The 23,134-nt window shown below is 38.2% G+C and overlaps 4 protein-coding genes across 5 annotated transcripts in view; 2 read left to right on the top strand and 2 right to left on the bottom strand.

Moving 5' to 3' along the window:
• Positions 1–206: 206 nt before the first annotated feature.
• Positions 207–9,773, top strand: ppih (peptidylprolyl isomerase H (cyclophilin H)). Its single transcript, XM_077728085.1, has 11 exons — positions 207–391; positions 5,142–5,206; positions 5,743–5,766; positions 6,215–6,259; positions 6,415–6,457; positions 7,044–7,136; positions 7,648–7,735; positions 7,834–7,885; positions 8,838–8,942; positions 9,007–9,128; positions 9,718–9,773. Exons 1-11 carry the CDS (start codon positions 326–328, stop codon positions 9,771–9,773), a joined length of 759 nt encoding a protein of 252 aa, XP_077584211.1. The 5' UTR covers positions 207–325.
• LOC144203649 (putative G-protein coupled receptor 160) lies at positions 393–3,523 on the bottom strand. Its single transcript, XM_077727192.1, has 2 exons — positions 3,218–3,523; positions 393–2,378 (listed from the first exon to the last, which is right to left on the bottom strand). Exon 2 carries the CDS (start codon positions 2,314–2,316, stop codon positions 1,279–1,281), a length of 1,038 nt encoding a protein of 345 aa, XP_077583318.1. The 5' UTR covers positions 2,317–2,378; positions 3,218–3,523; the 3' UTR covers positions 393–1,278.
• A 52-nt stretch (positions 9,774–9,825) lies between the features above and the next one.
• ybx1 (Y box binding protein 1) lies at positions 9,826–15,298 on the top strand. Its single transcript, XM_077733118.1, is given in 9 exon segments — positions 9,826–10,128; positions 10,130–10,151; positions 12,154–12,217; positions 12,487–12,520; positions 13,141–13,230; positions 13,305–13,589; positions 14,430–14,515; positions 14,591–14,875; positions 14,959–15,298. Coding segments are annotated over 8 exon segments (1,110 nt in total). The 5' UTR covers positions 9,826–9,840; the 3' UTR covers positions 14,832–14,875; positions 14,959–15,298.
• Positions 15,299–15,301: 3 nt separating this feature from the next.
• The window catches only part of arhgef16 (Rho guanine nucleotide exchange factor (GEF) 16), a 10,817-nt gene continuing 2,984 nt past the window's right edge, over positions 15,302–23,134 (bottom strand). For both annotated transcript variants that reach the window (XM_077733086.1, XM_077733095.1), the window contains exons 3-15: positions 22,535–22,586; positions 21,940–22,103; positions 21,801–21,857; positions 20,604–20,764; positions 19,032–19,184; positions 18,837–18,966; positions 18,673–18,747; positions 18,503–18,595; positions 17,622–17,773; positions 16,854–17,042; positions 16,528–16,598; positions 16,332–16,433; positions 15,302–16,261 (exon numbers count right to left, since the gene is read on the bottom strand). In XM_077733086.1, coding sequence (XP_077589212.1) covers positions 16,122–16,261; positions 16,332–16,433; positions 16,528–16,598; positions 16,854–17,042; positions 17,622–17,773; positions 18,503–18,595; positions 18,673–18,747; positions 18,837–18,966; positions 19,032–19,184; positions 20,604–20,764; positions 21,801–21,857; positions 21,940–22,103; positions 22,535–22,586 — 1,539 coding nt within the window. In that variant the 3' untranslated portion in view covers positions 15,302–16,121. The remainder of the gene's footprint in view (positions 16,262–16,331; positions 16,434–16,527; positions 16,599–16,853; positions 17,043–17,621; positions 17,774–18,502; positions 18,596–18,672; positions 18,748–18,836; positions 18,967–19,031; positions 19,185–20,603; positions 20,765–21,800; positions 21,858–21,939; positions 22,104–22,534; positions 22,587–23,134) is intronic.

The raw sequence follows: 23,134 nt of genomic DNA, 5'->3' as shown, positions 1-23,134 counted from the left end.
TATTTATTTACCGATTTCGTCATACGCACCTGCTTATGATGACAATTAGGCTTTTGTCAAGTCAATGATGATGACAAAGCCTATGTCTGATTTTTATTATTATTTTTTATTTAATCTTTGTTTGTTCACGGTTAACATATTTGCATAAATGTGTAAGGTTTGACAAAGGTTTTCTAATGTACGCGTTTTTCTTGGTTTGTCCTAAATGACTTGCCGTAGTTTGACTTGCTATGGTTTCCATACAAAGTTTCCGGATTCAAATCCACCGCTGTACAAGTTCCATATCTTTTTATTATCTCTCCGAAATCGCTAATTAAGTGAAATAATGTCGGTTCAAGCAACAAACCCTAACAATCCCATTGTTTTCTTCGACGTCACAATTGGTGGCCAGGTGAGTTGGAAAAATCTTTTATTAAGACTCGTCTACAACAAAGATCCAGAGAACCACATGAGACATTTCATTGCTGTTAGCGTTTATGCCACACGGTTACTCCATTTATTATTCTTTAAAAAACAAAAGTAGTACAAAATTTAAATTGGTCGTATTTAAACATCTTCATAGTCAAAATACTAGTAGTAAAAAATGAACAACAATATACAGTATGTGAATGTGTATATATTTATATACAATGGACATAATTGAATGATAATTTTGTCTTTTCCATATTTAGTTACACTTTAATTCGTCGATTAATCATAATCAATAGAAAAATGTTACTGGTACAAAAGATATTGGCAAGTTTGCAAATTTTGATCTGTTATAGAAAAAAAATGAAGATTTGCTTCCTATTGTAAACCATTGTGATTCTTACTGTTCACATTTTGGGGTATTTAAGGTATCATATTTCACCTCACATTTCCCTGTAACTGCCTTGATTGACACTTGATAACAACAGATTTAGTAGCTTTCTGTCTCATCTCTGAACAGTTATTGAACAATTTCCTTATAATTTATAATAATTTCCTGGCACTGTGTAAAACCGAATGATTGTCTTTCCTATTTAAAAACATTTATACCTTATAAAAACCCTGCATTTTACAATAGATGCCACTTGCTTTGCATCACTGTAACAGACACAAATAGTACAATATTATCATCACGTCAGTCCAAACCATAAAATCTCATCTGTTTGGCTAAGTGGAAATGTGAAGGTATTTTTATCCTTAGTCATTTTAAGTTTGCCCACCCCTGACATAGATAGCATAATATGTTGTTCCAATTGAAATCAAAATCTGAAGACCACATTAATGCTGTTACAATGCTACTATATAAATGGACTAAACACAGAGTAAATCTTTTGTGGTCAATACAGGCGAAATAAGTTTCATATCCCTTAATGTCCATCTACTTAAATGCCAATAGACTTCCCATGAGCACAAATTTAGCCTTACACTCGCGTAAGGTCCTCGTCTGCGACTCTTTGCCCAAAAAATCAGCCCTGTTAGGACACTATTTGCACATTCCAACCACATTAAGTTCACCCCTATAAAAGCAGGTATACAGATGAATAACAACAAACTGCCTGTGGTTACAACCAAATATGGCATCCATAATGTACTGAAGCCCAAGACTAGGCTGAGCCACAGTGGTGGTCTTGGTAGGGGGCTTTTTACTAACCCGATCCCCTCATTTGGCGTCATCTGTGTACAGGGGTTTATTAATGTGACCAAATGACCCATCTTTTGTTTGTCCCTTGCTTCAAACATCCTCTCAGCATCGCATAACCATTGTGGAATCCACGAATAGTAGGGTAACATCGAACAAATACAGATGCTAGAAATAACTGAAGCCAAATAGGTGACTTGTGACGCACCCTGTACTTCACACAACAAAACCTTTTGATTGGTCGCCGTCCTCTGCTCCAGTAGATTTACTTTGAGAGCACTATTGGCATTGAAGACTGCAAACATCCACAATGTCATGATGGGTGCTATATTCTTGATTACCTTGTAGGATGTTCTCCAATTCCTGGAGTAGGTGTCTTCCAACCAAATATCCCACAAATACAAGGCTATTAAGGGTAGTGGTAAAGCTTCATAGGTTTTTGAGGTGATGGTTAAAAGGGAGCAAAGGGATACAGCAGTCTCATCAGATCCAAATAACCATAATTTGACTACAAATGTTGCCACTACGAGGTCAGCAAGAACAATGGATAGATTGCACATGCCCTGCCAGGAACTGCACATTCGATTGTGAGTGAAGCACAAAACTAAGAAGTTTAAACCTAACTTGGAAAGTAGAAGTATCATATGTTCTTCTATGTAGTCTATGTGTAAGTCGCTGGCTTCATCCCATTTCTGGATGATGGCATGCATTGTGGTTGGCTTGTTTTAAAAGATCTGTCAAGGCTGAGATCAAGATATTCCAAGGAGTAGTACTATAAGAAAGGACACAAAAAACAACAACAACAACAACATGGTGTTGGTTAATTCATTAGCTGCCATTGACAATGATAGACATCAAATCTATTTCATTTTTAGGAGGAAAAAGTAGGAGAAAATTCCAGGTCAGGAATACAAGAAATATTTAAAGACAAATTAAAGCCACCAAATGTAAAATAGGCATGCTTTGTTGCTTATTTACTACTTTTAAATTAGAATAGGTAAGTAAGTAAGAACAATTTACTTTTTAAATTATTACTTTGGCCTGAGAAATGGAGAATTTTTACCAATCCAAGAAAAGAGTTGATAGAAAATGGAACTTTTAAAACATGCATTTAAAAAAATCAAGAATGGAATTTTAATTTGTTTAAACGCTGTCTTTCTGTACTAAAGTATACTTGTTGCTGAGATTTCTCATTACAATATTTCACCTGGGACGCCATGAATTCACCATGTGAATGTTTAGTTTTTCAAGATTGCTGTCTTACAGTCATGTCACTTGCTCATGTCTGCCAATAGTGACTTCAAAAAAAATCCCCTTGTATAAATTGGGTACATTCCCATTCATTTTCTGAAGATATTTAAGGGACAATGTGAAAAATAATGTTGAACAAGACTGTGACAAATGGTTCTTTTAAGTGTCGCATGATTTAATGTTGTAAGAACACACTGACAACATTCACATATCTAATGTACATTCTTCTTTTATCCATTTTCATTTCATCACACACATGCAACTGGACTTGCCGGAATTTAGTTTCACCCTTAAATAACAACTGGGAAAGCAAGTCGTACTGCTTGTCAATGCAGTCAAAAAAGGTCCCGTGAAACGTACCTTTTTCTGTCCTGTGTGTTTCAGTTGACATCCAGCTGCCTTGTTGCTCCTTAGGGCTTATTTGTGTGCTTGTGCTTCTCTGCTTTTTGAGAAGTTGTCTGACAAGATTAGTGAGCCATAGTCCCTTTAGTCATTGCAAACACTATTGGAACCGCCTTCTTTTATGGTGCCATTATATGCCTTTATCAGGACTGGCCTTGTTTACCTCTCGTCTTTAAAACATTGGAACGGCTAAAGCAAATGATGACAGTGACGTTATGTATTCATCAAACCTTTGAATTAAAGCAGTTTGTGTGTGTTTTAAGTCTTTGGTGCACTTCAACTAAAAGTCAGTGTTCTCGTTACCTCTGCGTCCTGCGTCTGATACGCACAGCTTTTCTTCCAGACGCACAATTTCAAGTAATGTGCTTTTTTCGGACGCAAAGAAATTTCTATCAAAAAAAAAACCAAAACACGTATATCCGATAGCAAACCAATTTATTCCACATAATCTTTGCGAAATAATTCTCGCGAGACTAGCAGACACTAGCAGACGAAGGAGAGAAAGCGATAGCAAGAGTTTCGTAATAGTGTAAGAAAGATAAAAAATGTTTCAGAAAAAGCAAAACAGTCTGGATAGTTATTTCGCAGTTAAAAATACAACTAGTAAGAAAAGAACTGCAGAAGATTCGATCGATGATCATGAAGCAAAACGGGGGAAGCAAGGAAAAATACGCACATTTCAAAAGACTTTTGGCTGCAAAGAGAGGAGGATCTACGAGCTGAAAGACTAGTACAATGATAAATAAACCCTAACCCTAAACCATATAATAAATAAATTAAATCTGAATGTTTATATATCGTTGTTTATGTTTTATTTGCATCCGTAGTATGTTGGGACTCGTGACAAGTTTCCTGGGACGCACAGTTTTCAGACAAGCGAATCCCTGGGACTCGCAGTGAGACAATTGTAAAATTATCACTGAAAAGTAGAAATTTAAATCATAATTTCCGTTACATATTATGTATACTTCAAAGGTTTAACACAGTGGTTCCTAACCTGAGGTTGATCAAACCCTAAGGGTTCACTGAGTCGGTCTCAGGGGTTCGTGGAGCCTCTACTCTGGGGTGCTTGGACGTTTGGTTGCTGGTCTTTTGGTCGCCGGTCAAATGGTGACAGAGAGTTGACTGTTGAAAACAGCTCTCATATGTATATAATATTAATATCTAAGAGAGGGAGTTTAAAATCTAAGTACTGTTTAATATCTCTGAGAGAATTTAATATCCAAGGACTGTTAAATATCTAAGTACTGTTTAATATCTAAGTACTGTTTAATATCTAAGTACTGTTTAATATCTAAGTTCTGTTTAATATCTAAGTACTGTTTAATATCTAAGTACTGTTTAATATCTAAGTGCTGTTTAATATCTAAGTACTGTTTAATATCTAAGTACTGTTTAATATCTAAGTACTGTTTAATATCTAAGTACTGTTTAATATCTAAGTACTGTTTAATATCTAAGTACTGTTTAATATCTAAGTGCTGTTTAATATCTAAGTACTGTTTAATATCTAAGTACTGTTTAATATCTAAGTGCTGTTTAATATCTAACTACTGTTTAATATCTAAGTACATTTGACCGGCGACCAAAAGACTGGTGACCAAACGTCCGAGCACGGTCATGAGGAATTTATATATCTTGAATTTGCAACAAAAAAAATCACATTTTATTTTACAATAAAGTGGGGTTACCTAACCACTGGTTTAACATGATATAGAAATGTGTGGTGCTTTGCCTACTCTGGCCTTGTGTATGTCAAATCTGATATTACATGCAACCTGATCATTTCTCTCCACGCCTTCCATTCATCTAATTCAACTGCCGACAAAAGAAAAAATGAACCGAATTATACTCATCATAGTGTTTTTCTATTTTCTTTCAGGATGTGGGACGGATGAAGGTTGAACTCTTTGCAGATATTGTCCCAAAGACCGCTGAGAATTTTCGGTATGTTGACCCCGATTATTATTATACGTTATATTATTATACGTTATATTATTATACATTATATTATTATTATACGTTATATTATTATACATTATATTATTATTATACGTTATATTATTATACATTATATTATTATTATTATACGTTATATTATTATACATTATATTATTATTATTATTATACGTTATATTATTATACATTATATTATTATTATTAAACGTTATATTATTATACATTATATTATTATTATACGTTATATTATTATTATACGTTCTATTATTATTATACATTATATTATTATTATACATTATATTATTATTATACGTTATATTATTATTATACATTATATTATTATTATACGTTATATTATTATTATACATTATATGTTATATTATTATTATACATTATATGTTATATTATTATTATACGTTATATTATTTTTATATATTATTAAATTATTTGCATTGCAAAGACATGCTCTAAATTAAAGATTAATTTCATAGTGATTAAAGTTCTTTTTTATCCTTTTTTTATAGGCAGTTTTGCACTGGGGAGTTCCGGTAAGGCAGACTCAACTTTTTGACTTTTTCATACAACATTTAAAATTCCCCATAAATACATGGGTTACAAATGAATATAAATACAAGCCATAATGAGAAGATTTTGATTCAGTTCAGTTTGGAGGTAATATTTGTCAATATTATACATGATGGGAAAAAAGTGATGAAATTTGAGCTAATTTTGATAAGATTTTTTTAAATTTTGACATTCATCATAAGCCACAACTATTAAAACAATAAAAGCTACTTTCATATAGTATTTCCAACCAAATAAAGGCAAACAGTCATTTCTTCTTAAAGAATGACAATAAATACAACACTAGTTGTTAGATTTATTCAGTATTTCCATCTTTAGAGTTACGCCACTATACTATAAATATTTTCCAAAGTATTGACAGACATGCCCGCCTTTTATGAGGTTTTACAAATAAATAAATCTGTACCACAGAAGAGACGGTGTGCCTATTGGTTTCAAGGGCTGTGCATTCCACAGGTATGTAAAAAAATACTTTTACACTCATAATTTACTACTATGTGTACTATGTATGGTACTATAAGAAAGGCATGAATGTTAAATGTGTGCACAATTACTTCAAACCTACCCTTTGCTTTCGCTCATAATATACCTGTTATGTTGTTCATTTACAGAGTGATAAAAGACTTTATGATCCAAGGAGGTGACTTTGTGAACGTAAGTTGAACAACTAAAGTAGGGGTAGGGAACCCATGGCTTTTTTTCATGGGTGTATATGGCTAACCCGCTAACCTATAAGCCAAAATGCGGAAACCATTGGAGAGAGCTGAGTCCAGAATACACCAATAGGATCGTCCCGTTGGGAAATTTTGACTTTATTTTTTTTTTATTAGACTTCCTTGTGCATGCATACTCATTGATTAAGAACAACATAATAAAATGGTTGAAAGAATACAGAGACATTTTGTACTTGATGAGGAAAAAAATGCACATTTTCATGTTTTTTTTACTTTTACATTTTGAAAATGGCTCTCGGGTAATGACATTTAAAATCTGAATTGTTTGTGGCTCTCTCTGTTAAAAAGGTTCCTGGCCCCTGAGGTTTTTTTTGTATATTTACATGTTATTTTCAAAATTTTAATATCTGCTATGATTACTGTTTGGATAGTTAACTGCTTTGACTTGGCCCGCAAGTTATATATTTTTTAAAAAGTCACTCACAGTGAAATAAAGAGAGAAAACCCTTCAAATGGGCTTGTAAACACTTTTTTAAGGGTCTCATTTTATGCATTGTTTCTTAAAGGGTGACGGTACTGGTATCTGCAGCATCTACAGAGGTCCTTTTGCAGATGAAAATTTTCGGGTGAAACATTCTGCGCCTGGTCTGCTTTCCATGGTATGTGGATTTGTTTCAGTTCTCAATAATAATATGATAATAATAATAATATTAATAATCAGACATAGGCTTTGTCATCATCATTGACTCGACAAAAGCCTAATTGTCATCATACCCAGAAACTCCATAAAGTGTGTTTTCCCGGCAAAAGACCCAAGTAATAAGTGATAATTTCGGACTCGGAATTTGGTATTCTGCCGTTATGGATACATCGCATCACCCCCCGAGCGAATCACTTACCTCTAACTGTCTTTCACTTTCCTTCAGTCAGCCCAGCCCCACGTTTTTTCATGTTACCTCACCCCGAGATTATTACATAGAAGGGATTGTGTGTCGTGCTACCGCAAGTTTAGAGTCCTGATGGATGTGGGGGGAAAAAAACTGTCCTTAAGCCTGGGATTGGACCCAAAGCAAAATTTAACTGTGATTACACTTGTCATCTGAACATATCTTTACCCAAGTATCTTTTTAGATTGAATTGAACCCACATCAATTATTCTTTTCCTCTTAGGCAAACAGTGGTCCAGGAACAAATGGTTGCCAGTTTTTCATAACTTGCACTAAATGTGACTGGCTAGATGGTAAACATGTCGTTTTTGGTGAGTATCTTTCTATACTGATGAGCTTGATTTGATTTGAAATGTTCCATTTGATCCATGAATGATATCTTTAATCATATTATTGATGCTTGTTTTAGGTAAGGTTGTGGATGGACTACTTATTATGCGAAAAATTGAGGTAATTGTCTTGTAATTTAAATTGATTTCGTTAGAGTTGTGCTGAATTAGCAGTGTGACTCATTTATGTTATTCCTAATTATTTTTTTTGTATCCCGACTTGCCAACAGAATGTCCCAACAGGACCCAACAACAAACCCAAGCTACCGATTCTTATTGCACAGTGTGGGGAGATGTGAAGGAAAATTATGCATTTCTCAAAACGTTGTCTGACATTCAACATAATTACACTAGTTTAGCGTTTACATCCACACATTGTCTCAAACCCAAAAATATTCAGTCCCACTTTGTACCATAAACAGATAATAAATTCTCTTATTCTAAAAAAATAAAACATTTTAATACTTTTTTGTTGTTGTTGTGTTAAAAGAGAATTCCACAATAGATTAATGGTATGGATAAATTGCACAGATGGAACAGCTTAAGTATTTCAAAGGTAGTATTTTCTTCATAACAGTACAGTGGATTTATTCAATCAGGTTTGCTATTTTTCAGTGAACCTGTTGTTGAAATATTTGCAAGACCTGCAACAAAACAAACAGTAACACAAAACTGGTATCTGTTTTGATGCATTTTAATAATATTTTAAAAATAAATGGCAAACCTAAATATTGTATCCAAAATATATAGCCTGTCAAGCACCAATATTTTTACCTTAATGTTTCATCCTTTTAATGTGCTAAGACTGTTATGTTTATACTGTGAGAACATTGTGTTCCAAGTGTGTACTTGATTCACCCCGTTGCCAGACCGTCCCAACCCCCCACCCTTTCCCTTCCAAACCAAATTGAGAATCTCAAATCAGGAAGAATATGTCAAGAAATAGACTTGCTCAGTGACTATTTTCGCTTGAAGGTGACACAATGAGCAATACTTCAATCGTGGTGGCCACAACGCTTTAAAACCAAAGTGAAAAATGGGAGGAATCCTCGGTTGAACTTATGTCTTCCTCTTCTTATCCCAGCCCTCCATACAAATCCAAGCTGAGCCCCCCTCCCCCATCCACGCTCCCCTTATTCTGCCTTGGACCTCGTTCCACAGCACAAAAGAATCCTTTTAGGCGAGGACGGTCCTTATGGAGGCTGGAGGAAAGATTTTTGTTCCATTTTGTGTGCATGTGTGTGTGTGTGAAGTGATGGAGGGGTAGCAGCTTCATGGGGAAGCTTTCTGGGGTCAATGCGAAAACCCATCTTTGTGTGGGAGAACGTGAACAAGGAGCTCTTCACATGTCAGCCAATGCTCATAAATGGTGTCAGTAGAGCATTAACATCACAATAGATGGGAGGGCTGCAGTGGGTTTGTCTCACGCCCAGTCTGGGGCTGTTTGCCATGCGCCAAACTGGAAGTCCAGTCCTGCATTTAAACAATGATTGTATATTATGTGCTTATTTTAGGTGCCTTTCAATAGAAGATCTATATGCATATATATATACAGATTTGTTTTTCATTGTACCCCAATGGCTCCCATTGACCTAAATAGATGAATGAAAGTTATTCTGGATGTTGATCATATGCTCAATTGATCAAAATTTCACTGATAATACTAATACAGTAGTAGAAATTTACTTTTGTTTTACTGCTCCATTATTATTATTATTATTATTGATGTTTTATGTTTTTCACGAGTCTACTCAAAGCTGCCCTTGTCGGGATGGCAGTTAATAACTGGTTGGCCACATGCTTAACGGCATATGAATCACTTAGTATTTAAACGTTAGGATTTCGTATGCATAATGTAATTGATAGCACGCTTTCCTACTATTTTAACATACTGCATCATCTATATCACATCAACGTGTTCCAAAAGTGTCTTTGACGTCACTAATGGGCGGTGTAAATGACAGGTACTTTCTCCTTCAGCCAATTAGAGTTTAACAACTGCCTCTCGCGCCTTTACTGACAACCGTCGTGGCCAATCAGAGAACGCAACTGTATCTCTGACAGATGACAGCCAATCAAATGTCTGTATGGGCGGTGTCAAGTCGAGGAACTTTCCCCGGAATAGTTTCCCGTCTGCCCAGTTCGATCGGCAACGGGAGCGGGAAGAAGAAAGCAGAGAGCCCGAAGGCAGTAGCCCCCCCACCACCGCCGGCCCAGGTTACCATCTTGCACCGGGAGAGACAACAGAGAGCCGCCGCCGGCAGAAGGCTTTACCAACTAGTAGTAACCATGAGCAGCGAGGCCGAGGTACAACAACAGCCACAGCAGCCTGCTGTCGACGTGGAGAGTCCATCCAGCCCGGTAGTTTCAGCTTCCGCGGGGGATAAAAAGGTCATCGGTAAGATTACAGTTGGAAATAAGCTTATTCGCTCAACTCACCACGGTGTCTATTCGGCCGCCAAGTCTCATGTGATTGTATGACAACACCATAGTACTTTTGTTGTACGTGTATCGTAAGAAATAGTCAATTTGACTGATATCTGGACTTTTTGACATGTGTCAATGCCCTACATTATGGGGGAGAATGTTTCAATTTAACGAAAGTCGAAAATAAATGCGCGATTCAATGTGTATATATGTATTTATTTTCAAGTATTGGTAATTTACCGACATGTTTACGTGGATCATAAATTTATATCGCCTGGAAGACGATTGGGGGTGGGGGGGTTCATTTTCCGAACATGCGGCAACGGCATACTTTCTTAATCGACAGGGTTTCTCATCTCAGTCTATTTCGTTACTGAGCGACCGGCTAATGTGCATTTTCTTTCATCTTGAAAGAGTACATTTTACGCTTCCGACCTCTCACAAATTCGCTTAACCGTAACCAGCCATGACCGTCGCCGCAGACTAGCTAATGCTAACCGAGTGGTCGTCCCTTTGTTCACAGTAAATCCTCTACTTCCCGTGGTGTATGCTTTCCGGACTAAACCGGCGTTGGCATTCCCCTACCAAACCCTGGCAAAACACATGTAACGAAAGTTTAATTCATGCCTAAACGTAGCACGGCATATCATTAATGTCAAATTCGGCATTGCCATTTGCGGCCTTCGCAAGCTACATCGTCCTGACTGTGGATGATGGCTGGCTAAGCTAGCTTTAGCCTCGACGGGCTATTAACACGGTTGAAGGGGCCACCCAAAATGTCGGCCGAGTGAACCGAAGCTTCTTTATTCGAATCGTTTTCGCTTCGTTCGACGGATAAACGCACGGCACGGTGGTAAAATGAGTTATTTCCGCCGCGTTTGAGACATTTTCCGTCATGGACATCGAGTTGTTTAAGCTTGTTGGCTCCTTTCAACCACATGGTTGAGGCCAATTAGGCTAGTTGGCCGTGCTAACATGTCACCACTCGACATTACCACGTGCGCTGCGTCTTGCGGTTATAAGCAATTGAGTCTTGTATTTTAGCTTAAATATGCTAAACTATAGGCGCACGAACTGCACACTGACTCTCAATCTCAAAGTATGTGTGGAAACGGCCAAATAATAAATGGTAACATGACTCTTGTAGCCACACAGGTCTATTTTAACCGATTCCAATGAAAACGTATAGTTCACATTCATTGTCATGTCTAATAACCATTTTGACAGGTTTGGCTCTTCAAGTCAAAATGAATTGGACAGCTAAAGCCGTGGGTGGCAGTTAAAAAGATAAAAGGCTGGATAATTGAAGAAAAAGATTAACTTAATTTTTTTTTTCATTCATACATTTAAGCTTTGGTTGCCATGTCCACTGAGTTGTGCCCGTTTCTAAGGGATAGATCATGACCAAGATGGTCTTGTAGTGCTGCCTGTCGAGTGCAGCTGGTGCTGGGGGCACCCCTTAGGTCTAAAAAGAGGATGGCAGTTGACAGTTAAATATAACTTGCAGGCAACCTTGCTGAAGTTATTTGATGCCATTGCTGCCCCCCCCCAACCCCCCCCCCAGCAAAGGTCTTCTGTGGGTTTGCTTAACATCTAAAAATGTGGCCTGCAAAACCCGAAGGGTAAAAATAGGATGAAACACTCACCCACTAATATTTGAACACCTGTTATTTTAATTATTTTTCATTCAGTACTTCTGAAAAAGTTTTTTTTAGAGCCTCCATGTGTTTTACTTAATCTTCCCGTCACCATTTGCTTAGATTGTTTTGCAGTAAAGCAACAGAATGCAAAAAGTCATTTAAAAGTTAAGTAGCAAGGCTGCTTTGATTTAACACTCTCTGTTACGGGATGATCAGAGTTTGCCTAAAAAAATGATGTTAGGGAATATTGGCGGCTGTTGAAAAAATGTAGGTTACATCCGTTTTTTTTTTTTAAAGATATTCAGTGGTTTTTCCCTTGTTCTCTTTTTGCAGCCACAAAAGTTCTGGGTACCGTAAAATGGTTCAACGTCAGAAATGGTTATGGTTTCATCAATAGGTAAGTGGACCCTCGCTTGTGTCTCCTAACGTCCCACCTGTTTCTCCTAAGAGGCCCTGGAAATGTGGTTGAAGGGCCAAGTGCAATCCTATTATAGCTTTGATTTGCCTGCGGACTTAATTGGGCGTTTTGTCTGCTGCTGACCGTACGGTTCTGTGTGCCGCTTGATTAATCCTCACACATGCAGCTTTAGCTACAGTCTGTCCAAAGACTGAAAAGTTCAATCTGCAATGTCTCACTAACTTGACAAAATATTCTTCTTCATTCAGGAACGACACTAAAGAGGACGTTTTTGTACACCAGGTAAGAGAAAGAACCTTATTTTGTTATGTGCTTTGGCTATTGCATGATTTGAACTTGAGTCACTGTTGATATATGAAATAAGGCACCAAGATTGAGCTGGTGGGTATACTGGCAGCATTTGATACTTGTATGGCAAGGAACTTGCTGGAAACCCAAAGGGCATCCTTGAACTTGATTTTAGAGCCCTTACAAAAATCCCAACTAGTTAAATGTAGAGAAATACAAGGCATTTGTAAATTGCTATCTTTGGCACTCATCTGAACATATTGTCTTTAGAAACAAAAAACATGAAGTGTACTTTAGTTTTAGTTCTAGTAGTAATTTTCTTTTTTATTTGTATCTTTACCATTAAACTACCAGTATAATGTTCTAAGTAACATTTAAAAAATATATATAATTATAAAAAAGTGACTTTCTATTTGGTGGATGAAATTCTTGAGTTTATAGAATTTTTGAGTGAAATGCCTTCAAAATGTGGAATCGTTTATCAGATTAGTTGTACTTTTACTATCACACCTTTTTTAATTTTGTAGAATATTTGCATTTTGTAAAACTCTTTACCTGTCTTTTATCTCTATATAACAATACACATTTTTTTTTTTTGTTTTGTTTTTTTACAGACAGCCATCAAAAAGAACAATCCGAGAAAATACCTTCGCAGTGTAGGCGATGGCGAAACTGTGGAGTTTGACGTAGTTGAGGGAGAGAAGGTAAGCTCATTGCAAACCTTTGTTGTTTATGTATGCGCATCTCTTTGTAATATTTTTCACTTTTTGGACGACAGGGGGCAGAAGCAGCAAACGTCACCGGCCCAGGGGGTATTGCCGTCCAGGGCAGCAAGTATGCGGCTGACAGGAACCGCTACAGACGCTATCCCAGGAGGAAGGGACCCCCGCGTGGTGGCGACTATCCAGACAACTACCAGAGCGACGGAGAAGGCGAGCCGGGTGCCGGAGGGCGTGAAGGCAAGGGTGGTCGGGATGGCGGCGACAGCGCCCCCGAAGGAGACTCGCAGCAACAACCGCGAAGGCCCGGCTACCCCAGCAGACGGCGCTACCCGCCTTACTATGTAAGTAGCGAAAATTGGTTGCCGGGCCCCCCATTCTCACCCTCATTTATTGTAGAGAGATGATGGTTAAAGAGTGCCATACGTTACAAGTAGTTTTGTGAATGGTACTTTGGTACATTGAGAAGGTGGTTAAGGGTAAGCTGCTAGATCAGAGGTCTCAAACCGATTCCACATAGGGCCGCAGTGGGTCCTGGTTTTTGTTCCAACCTATCCAGTGCCGACATTTTAACCAATCAGGCTAAAAGCAGTAGCACCTGACTTTAATTAACTGATTGCCCTGCCACAAGGTATCCTTGTTGAGTTGGAATGAAAACCTGCACCCACTGCGGCCCTTTGAGGACTGGTTTGAGACCACTCTGCTAGATCCTCACATTGCTCTTTCTAAAGGGCCAAAATCTGCTTATCGTCATATTGCAATGATTTGCTGACATTGCATTTTTTTTACTTGGGGCACAACAAATACCTCTAAGTGGTGTAAAAGACTCAATAGCACTTAAATGAGGATATGAACTGGACATAGGAGCTAAAGCAGTTAAAATGGAAGACGTGAAATGCAGTCAAATACAAAATTACACAGTATGCATGATGTAAAACTGCTAAAAATGTTCCTGCTATCCTGCAACAGTCACTGTTTTCCATGACCTGCTTCAGAATTAGTTGTGGCCTAGTTTTTTATTTTTATTTCCCCATTTTTGTGATTGTGAGGAAAAAAATCTGTATTGGAGGCCTTGTTGGCTTGCCATCCTGCGTTTAGCTCTTAAGATAGACGCTACACATGGACGCCATCGCATAACTCAGGTGCGAAATGCTTAATGTATCTTGTCTCTTATCTCCCTTTAGGCCAATGAGGGAGATGACAACCAGGGGGGTCCAGACCAGGGAAATAAACCCGCCAGGCAGAACTACTACAGAGGCTCCCGGCCAAGGTACACGTGTGGGCTTTAAGGGGAAAATTAGTACCAAAATCCTTAAACGATGGCCCCTTTATTTGTCCACCATAGGGGTCCACCCCGTCCCAGACTAGTGCGGGATGGCGAGGAGGACAAGGAGAATCAAGGCGGCGAAGGGGGTCCCAACCAGCCCCGCCAGCGCCGTTACCGCCGCAACGCCAACTACCGTCGCCGACCACGTCCGCCCAGTGGCAGCAAAACCGACCAGGACGGCAAGGAGGCCAAAGCGGGTGGCGACGCCCCCGTAGAGAAAGCGCCCGCTCCCGAGGCCCAGCAGGGTGGAGCTGAGTAGGGGGTAACCTGCCCACCGGCACCTACCATCTTACCATCGTCCGGGTGAGCGTCTCCTAATGTGCGAGTGGGCGAGGCCTGTTGCCGAGGGTTGGACTAATTTGCCACTGTTCCCTCCCCCTCTGCAGTTTTTTTGACAAGAAACATCCAACAAGATCAGAGCAATAAAGATTTGACTTGATGACCGTCACAAGCTTGCAACAACACGCATTTGAACAGATTTACCACCAATTGCCTGCAGGTTCTATGCAGACTTGTTTTTTTCCTTCTTTTTACGTGACAGCTACAACACGTTTTGGGGAAACGACACGTTTTTCTAAATCTGTCCTAAGTTTTTACACCAAATGATTTTTCAAGAAAAAAATACTATAAATTTGATATCTGGGCAGTTTGACATTTTTAAATAACTTTTTATCTATTCAAACATTTTAACAAAATGCAAGCTCAAATAAAAGTTCAAAAACTAAAGACTATAGAGTGGTTCTTTTATTGGAAGAGGTCAGCTAAAAGCTCATTTCAAGACTTGGCAAATGTACAACCAATGGGATTTCCACTAGCATTCTGGTAGATGAGAACGTTTTACATTTATATTTTTGGGGGTCATTCATTACATCACATTGCATGTAGTAGATTGTTTAATTTTTAAACAATCAATTAACGTTTGTGCAATTTAATTCACTCAAAACCTGGTACAATTGAATGTATTTTTAACGCACCACATTTCATTACCTTGTCTTGCTCTTCTTGCCTGGGATGGCGAACTTGTGGAGAAGCACTATCCAATTTTGTCATACGCAGCTGAAGGTATGATGACTATTAGGCTTTTTGTCAAGTCAATGATGACGACAATGCCTATGTCTGACTAATTTCATTATTTGACTTAAGAATAAATTCCAAGAGAAAATTTCACAATGTACATACAATTGGATTGTTACAAGCTTAAAAAACAAAAATCTCACATTCAACATAAAAATGAACTAATGGGAAATGTTTGATCGAAAGAATGGCAATTCCATTCATGTCAATGGAAAATTACACGATTTTCTATTTGCTTGGCACCACATTTACTCCAAAATGATTAAAAAAAATATCTATTTCCATTTGTTGGACTTTAAAAACGTCATTGCAAATTTTAATGCCGACATACGCAAAAAAAATCTGATTTTGAATAGATAATCAAATAATATTCTACATTAAAAACCTCATATTTCCAAGTAATTTGTTCAATATTGCCAAGACTACAATTCTACGAGCTCAAGCATTCTCGCCTTCTGGCCCTATTCTGGTATTTTCAAACATTAGTCTCCTTGCGAAGGCGTTTCATTCGTTGCATGTTCTCCTCAATGGCCGTGAGGTCGGTGATCTCTGTAGCGCAGTTGGTGGGAAACCAACCTCTCTCACCATCACGCATTCGCTCCCCATAGCACCATTCTGATGGGAAGAATAAGTTAAGAGAACAAGAGGGTCAGGCTTGTGTTTGTGTTAGCGTGTGAAGACTCACCTTCCTCCTTGGTCTGGACAATAACAAGCTCGGCTTGCTTTAGTCCTAATTCGTCCGGCTCTTTGGGCATGTAAGCTTTTGTGGCCTCATACTGGCACATACCTAGAAAAAAAGGTTCCCATTATTCACTGCTTCTACATCAACCTATTCCAACTCTCTTCAGAGTAATACCAGGAAAAACAATTGTCACACTTACTATCTTTACAGGCGAAAAGCTCTTTCTGCTTATGTTCGTTGAGCGCGCCTATCCAACGTGCTCGGTCCACCCTGAGAAAAAGCAATGGGAAAGATAAAAATCACAAAAATAACCCTCTGAGACAGCAAATAAACTTTCTGAGAAGAAAAAAAATTCAAAAAGTAGGACAGAGTACAGATTTTAAAATAGGGAAAGTTAGAGTCAGTTGCTAGGCGGAAAAAACAAGTCAAGTAAAGCAGATCCTGGAAAAAAAATCTTAATTTGTACTTTGTTTCAACAAACTACCAGCTTGTTACAGCAGGGGGAGCAGGAACTAAAGCGTGTACCTTGACTCTGCCACGAAAGTAATATGCTCTGCTCTGCCTTCACTGTTCTTGATCATGAGCAGCCTGAAGGACAGACACTGACTGGAGCTGTTCTTGCCCGGTGACGATGTCTGCGCCTCCGTTTCTTGGCTCGCCTCCACTTCCAGGTTTTCTATGGTGGCGTAGTCCATGACCACAAAGCTCTCCTCACTGGAGGAACAAAACACAGTTTTACCTGGTTCACCTTCCTTCCCACAATGCCATGTTGAGTGTTCCTTTACGCCTATCTGAGAGTATGAAGACATTTAAGAAAAGGACTACAGGGAACGAGCAGACATTGTTTTCTCCCTGAGTGAAAAGTAGGATCTACACTCTCTCTCTCAGGCTGAGAAACTGAATGCTAAGCTGAAGAATGTCAAGTATGCGTGGACCACGACAATATTCGCCAGCCTTCTTTCTTCCCAGGAAACAACGGAAAAGCCCTAGTTTTCCATTCCATCGACTCTGAGATTGAGCAGCGATCAGTTGAGTCAAGAACGTCACCAACTTGGTTAGTTACACAAGAATTTGACTCCATTTTAGATTAAACTAGATGACTATGCTTCCCGTATTGGGAAAATTTCATTGTCACACTAGCAAGAGGTTGAGAATACAGACACAGGAAAAGACATTTTAGACATAGATATGTTCATGGGTATGAGCGAATTGGCGTTAAACACTCCCATCATTCCCATACCTGTAGTTTCAAAACATGCAGTCGGAATTGTTTAACAATTCGGTGTTACCGACCTCTTCTTCTTTGTGACGATGAGGACATCGTTGAAAAGAAACAAGTAATTGGTCTTGTTGCTGAATGCCCTCCAGATGCTAACCTCTTCAGCACCGACAGCCAGCTCGCCACGTTTCTTTAGCCAGCGTGACGATGACACTAGTGGAAATGGCTGTGGGCACAATGTAAATTATGCTACTAAGTACTTTTTAAAATTTAACCCACCACAAACTATTGCAATCAATTACGGTCTTTTGGTCGCCGGTCAAATGGTGACAGAGTTTCTGTTGAAACCAGCTCTCAAAATTATATTCCTGAGAGAGATTTTAATATCTAAGAGAAAGAGTTTAATATCGAGGAGAGAGAGTTTAATATCTAAGAGAGAGTTTAATATCAAAGAGAGTTTAATATCTAAGAGAGTTTAATATCTAAGAGAGTTTAATATCTAAGAGAGTTTAATATCTAAGAGAGTTTAATATCTAAGAGAGTTTAATATCTAAGCGAGTTTAATATCTAAGCGAGTTTAATATCCAAGGACTGTTTAATATCCAAGTACTGTTTAATATCCAAGTACTGTTTAATATCCAAGTACTGTTTAATATCCAAGTACTGTTTAATATCCAAGTACTGTTTAATATCCAAGTACTGTTTAATATCCAAGTACAGTTGACCGGCGACCAAACGTCCGGGCGACCAAACGTCCGGGCGACCAAACGTCCGGGCGACCAAACGTCCGGGCGACCAAACGTCCGGGCGACCAAACGTCCGGGCGACCAAACGTCCGGGCGACCAAACGTCCGGGCGACCAAACGTCCAGCGACCAAACATCCGAGCACCGTCCCTATGACTCAATCTTCACAGGCCTTGAGTTGGGGAACTCTAAAAGTATAACAAGTCTAACCTTGATTTTCCCAAACTCCATCTGTTTTTGGATGGTGTACATCTGCTCCGTTCTCTCCATCCGCCGCGCACCGTCATTACAGCTGCCGACCAACTGTGGAATGTTGAAATATTAAGGCAACCGGTCAGAAAATGATGAAGAGAACACATACACCAACTGTTTCTCTTTACCTTGCTAATGGCGTGCAGCGCCCAGACTGCGGCAAAATACTCCGCTGTCTTGTCAGGGGTCTTCTGGCAAATAGTCTGTGAATAGACCACCCCCATAATACCATCATTAGGTGATACATAATAATAATAAAATATAATCTTGTCAGTATAAGGGTCAAACTTACATCGAGCAATAGTGGCAGTCTGGTAACCCGTTGCATGGGAAGAATGAGGAAAGAGATCATTGGTAGGCCTCCACATTCACTGCTCCCTTCAATTTGCTTCAGGGTGTCTTTAAAGGCACCATTATTGGTCCTAAAATGGCAAGTTAAGAAAGACAAATTTAGGTCAGCATTTGCAAGAGGCTGCCACACACTTACAGGAGCTTCTGCAATGTCCTTTGTTGGAAAGTCTCGTTGGAACAGTAGACGATGTATGGGTCAAAGTGGTGTGCGGCGTGGTTCTGTACAATGTCGCTGATATCACGGATCACAGGGTTGTCATAGTGACGCCGCTCAAGATCCTCAAAAAAGCTGGGAAAACAAAAGAAGGGATATTGGCAACATTCCCAAGAATTCAGTGTCATTATTCATGTTGTTAGGTTTATATAGGGGTGTCAGACATGAGATATTAGATATAAAATTTCATTTTTTTTCAATATAAATGGATTAAAAGAACTGGATTAAAATCCCTGAATATTCAGTTTTTTTATAGATATAAAACAATGTTTATTTTAGCTTTTTTAAATATATTTCTAGATTTTACAAAATTATTTTTGAACTAAAAATACAGAAAAAAATGATTAAAAAATTACAATTATTGATTTAAAAGTGGGAAAATCAGGAAATTGAATATACACCTATATCTATCATTTTAATTTGATCCTAAAACAGAAAGTCGGCACTCATCATTTACTTTCCCGGGCCACACAAAATGATGTGGCGGGCCAGATTTGGACACAAAGGAAATCTGTATATTCTTAGTATAATATTAGTTAAAGGGATTGAAAACACCTTGGCCATGTACATGCTATCAGAAATCCTGTTTACTAACGTGAAAAGATGAAATGCAAGTATAGATGAAATAACTGCTTCCAGACAAGATGAGACATGCAACAAAATGTAAGCTGAACTCAAGTTTCTTGTGTAGGTCGTACTCAATAGGTTTGGATTTCGGCTTGGGCTTTAGTTTGGACACGCCTACTACTTTAAACTGTAGTCATTTTTTTACTTCGTTTGCAATACAACAAATTGGGAAAAAAGGTGCAAACAAACTTAACAATAGAAAACCTGAATCTGTGCTTCCCTTTGGCCAAATGTGGTTACTAATTAAATACTGTGTATTCTGTCTTATTTTGAAGCAATTTTCCTAAGTAAAGCGGCAAAGTGAAAAAAAAATAGGCCCAGCAGCAACTCACAAATTTAAAAAAATGAAAATCCTGATTCAACTGTATAAAGTACTGCATTTAACAAAGGAAATATACTATTCCACATCTGTTCTGTTGAATTAGAAAGCATTAAAAAACATCTGAATTAAAGCACATTCCTTAGGAGCACGACAAACAGTAGATACAAGAATGTCTGCCCCACCCCTGTTAAAGCACTTGGACAAAAACAATATTAAATGACACCAACATGGCTCATTATCTTCTTCTATCAGGCGACCTCTCATACTAGCAGACAACCCGTTTTTTTCCAGATACATGTACAAGTACCGAGATGTTCTTTTGTGCAGCACATTCCCATTTTAAAACCCCAAAAATACCACTCAACACAACAAGGTAGCAGAACCTGTTTGCTTAGCGTGTTTTAACATGTCGATGGTATCGACATGATACTTATCCCACGCTAAAGGGCCTGGGGGGGCTTGTCACTTGAGTCACTTCTAAAATGTATGAATGAAATAAAATCTAAAAAACCTAGGCGAGAGCAAGAGTAGTGTATTGTTCCCACCGTTTGCTGACTTGGTGGATAACCGAGATATTGGAGAAGAGGTGATGGTGCTCTGTTGCCGTCATGGTTTTCCTCAAAGCTTCATTCTCCTTAAAATGTCGCACCAAAATGCCCAAACTGTGCAAGTATGAGTGTTCCGATGTGATTATTTCAAAGATGGCCTGTGAAATAGATCAAAAGTGAACCAAGATTAGTCTCAATTCAAAATGTCAACATCTTGTTTTCATAAAAGGCTTCAAAATACCCATTGTGTTAAATAATACTTCTGAAACTAAGGCCAAAACAGAACGCTTGGAGATTTTTGAAGCAACTACAGATAATCCCCTACTTACATTCAACTTAGTAGCTTGATGCGTGTAAGAAAGTGGTGAGCGTTGCACGGGAATACAACTTGAATCGTTTGACCGTCAGTACCATTTATAAACAGAAAGATTGAGCAGCAGGACCCAAATATTGAACGATGCTGGTTACTTACACAAGCCTAAAACATACAAATGCACTTATATGAACCTTCAATACACGTATATAGGCCTTAAACATAAATTAAAATACAAAATATAGCACTGAATCAACTTCAATTCGAACAATTTCAACATATAAACACTTTCAACTTATGAACACTTTCAACTTATGAACACTTTCAACCTATGAACACTTTCAACCTATGAACACTTTCAACCTATGAACACTTTCAACCGATGAACACTTTCAACCGATGAACACTTTCAACCTATGAACACTTTCAACCTATGAACACTTTCAACCTATGAACACTTTCAACTTATGAACACTGTCAACTTATGAACACTGTCAACTTATGAACACTGTCAACTTATGAAGACTTTCAACTTATGAACACTTTCAACTTATGAACACTTTCAACTTATGAACACTTTCAACTTATGAACAAGCGCTCGGGAACCTAACTCGTTCGTAAGTAGGGGAGCGTATGTACTATAAAAGTGGGAGGTACCAATGTAGCTGTCTTTGTGGCAAGGGTGGGGCTTGACTCTGGGACTGGAGTGCAAACAGGGTGGACCTTTGTTATTGACACAAAATGCAGTAACAAAAAGGAACGGCCTACTTCAAGCTTGGATTACTTTAGACACACTGGCAGTATTTTGAGGAAAACAGCTCGAGTAGTCAAGAAGAAAAATCAAAACAATGGCTCAAAAAACCCAAAGACAAGCTACTTACCTCTTGTCGCTTTCTCTCTTGAGATGAGATCATGTCCAGAATCCCGTTGTCTTTCACCTTCATAAAATCAGAAGACAAAAGGTGTATTTTGAAGCATGTATTGATTGACGCTCGTATCGATGTAAGTTGACGTTTTTACTTGTGGAAGTTGGCTCCAGGTGAGTTGTGCCGGCCTGTAGCTCTTCACCACAATGCTCTGGTCCTCCACCGGCGCCTCCACCACCACAAAGTCATCCAGAAGCTCATCCTGATTGGTCGAATGCAAACCTCGTTCTCGGATCTCCTGGTAGAGGCGCGGCGTTGCTGGGGAGCAAACCCACATGTGAATCATATCGGGGTTCTTGCCAAGTCAAATGGCCAAACATCGAGAAGATAGACTATTTGAGGAGGTCAGCTCTAACACAATGCTTGTGGTGTAGTAACTTTAAAATGCTGAATAAACCCTTCAGGAGAGCTTTTTCTTCTGGCTAACTCATAGTTGACGACTGGCTGAGGAGCTGAGGCTGCAAGATGTTCCAATTTAATAATCGGAGCTTAACAATGCGACACATTCAGCGAATTGGCGAGCGCTCAGGGTTGAAGACATTGTTTTCTTGTCCAAGAGAGAGAAAAACTTGAGATTCTGGAGCTCAAGAAAGGCGGTTTTCAATACAATCTTCAGGATTTTCTCAAATATTTTCTAGCATCTGATCATTAGCTACTTTTATAGGGTGTTGAGAATGAGAAATTCATACCATCTTTGAAGGATCCTCGCTGGTTGCGGTTCCTCTTTCTCCCTAGGGTTCGCTGGGAAGAGGACAACAACACATTTTTATCACAGGGAAATATACATGTTCAATTACTTTTCTCGTACCAACTCACTTCATATGCCATTCCTGAATTACTTTTTTAAGAGCAAGAACGTAGAGCAAGAATGTTTTTTTAGCTTTTTGAAAAATATATATATTTTTAGATTTTACAAAATAATTTTTGAACTAAAAACAGAAAAAAATGATTAAAAAAATACAATTATTGATTTAAAAAGGAGGAAAATCATGAAATTTAACCATTTTAGGTACAAAATTTAGATTATTTTAAAAATATAGATGGATTAAAAGAACTGGATTAAAATCCCTGATTATTCCGTTTTTTATAGATCTAAAACAATGTTTATTTTAGCTTTTTTATACATTTTTAGATTTTACAAAATGATTTTTTCAACTAAAAACTGAAAAAATTGATTAAAAATTACAATTATTGATTTAAAAGGGGGAAAATCAGGAAATGTAATATACATCTATACTCTTCATTTTAATTTGATCCTAAAACAGAAAGTCATCACTCATGATTTACTT

Source organism: Stigmatopora nigra, chromosome 1, assembly GCF_051989575.1.
Source record: "Stigmatopora nigra isolate UIUO_SnigA chromosome 1, RoL_Snig_1.1, whole genome shotgun sequence".
Classification (NCBI taxonomy): Eukaryota; Metazoa; Chordata; class Actinopteri; order Syngnathiformes; family Syngnathidae; genus Stigmatopora; species Stigmatopora nigra.
The sequence above is the reverse complement of the archived record's forward strand: the minus strand, read 5'-3'. Positions and strand labels throughout refer to the sequence as shown.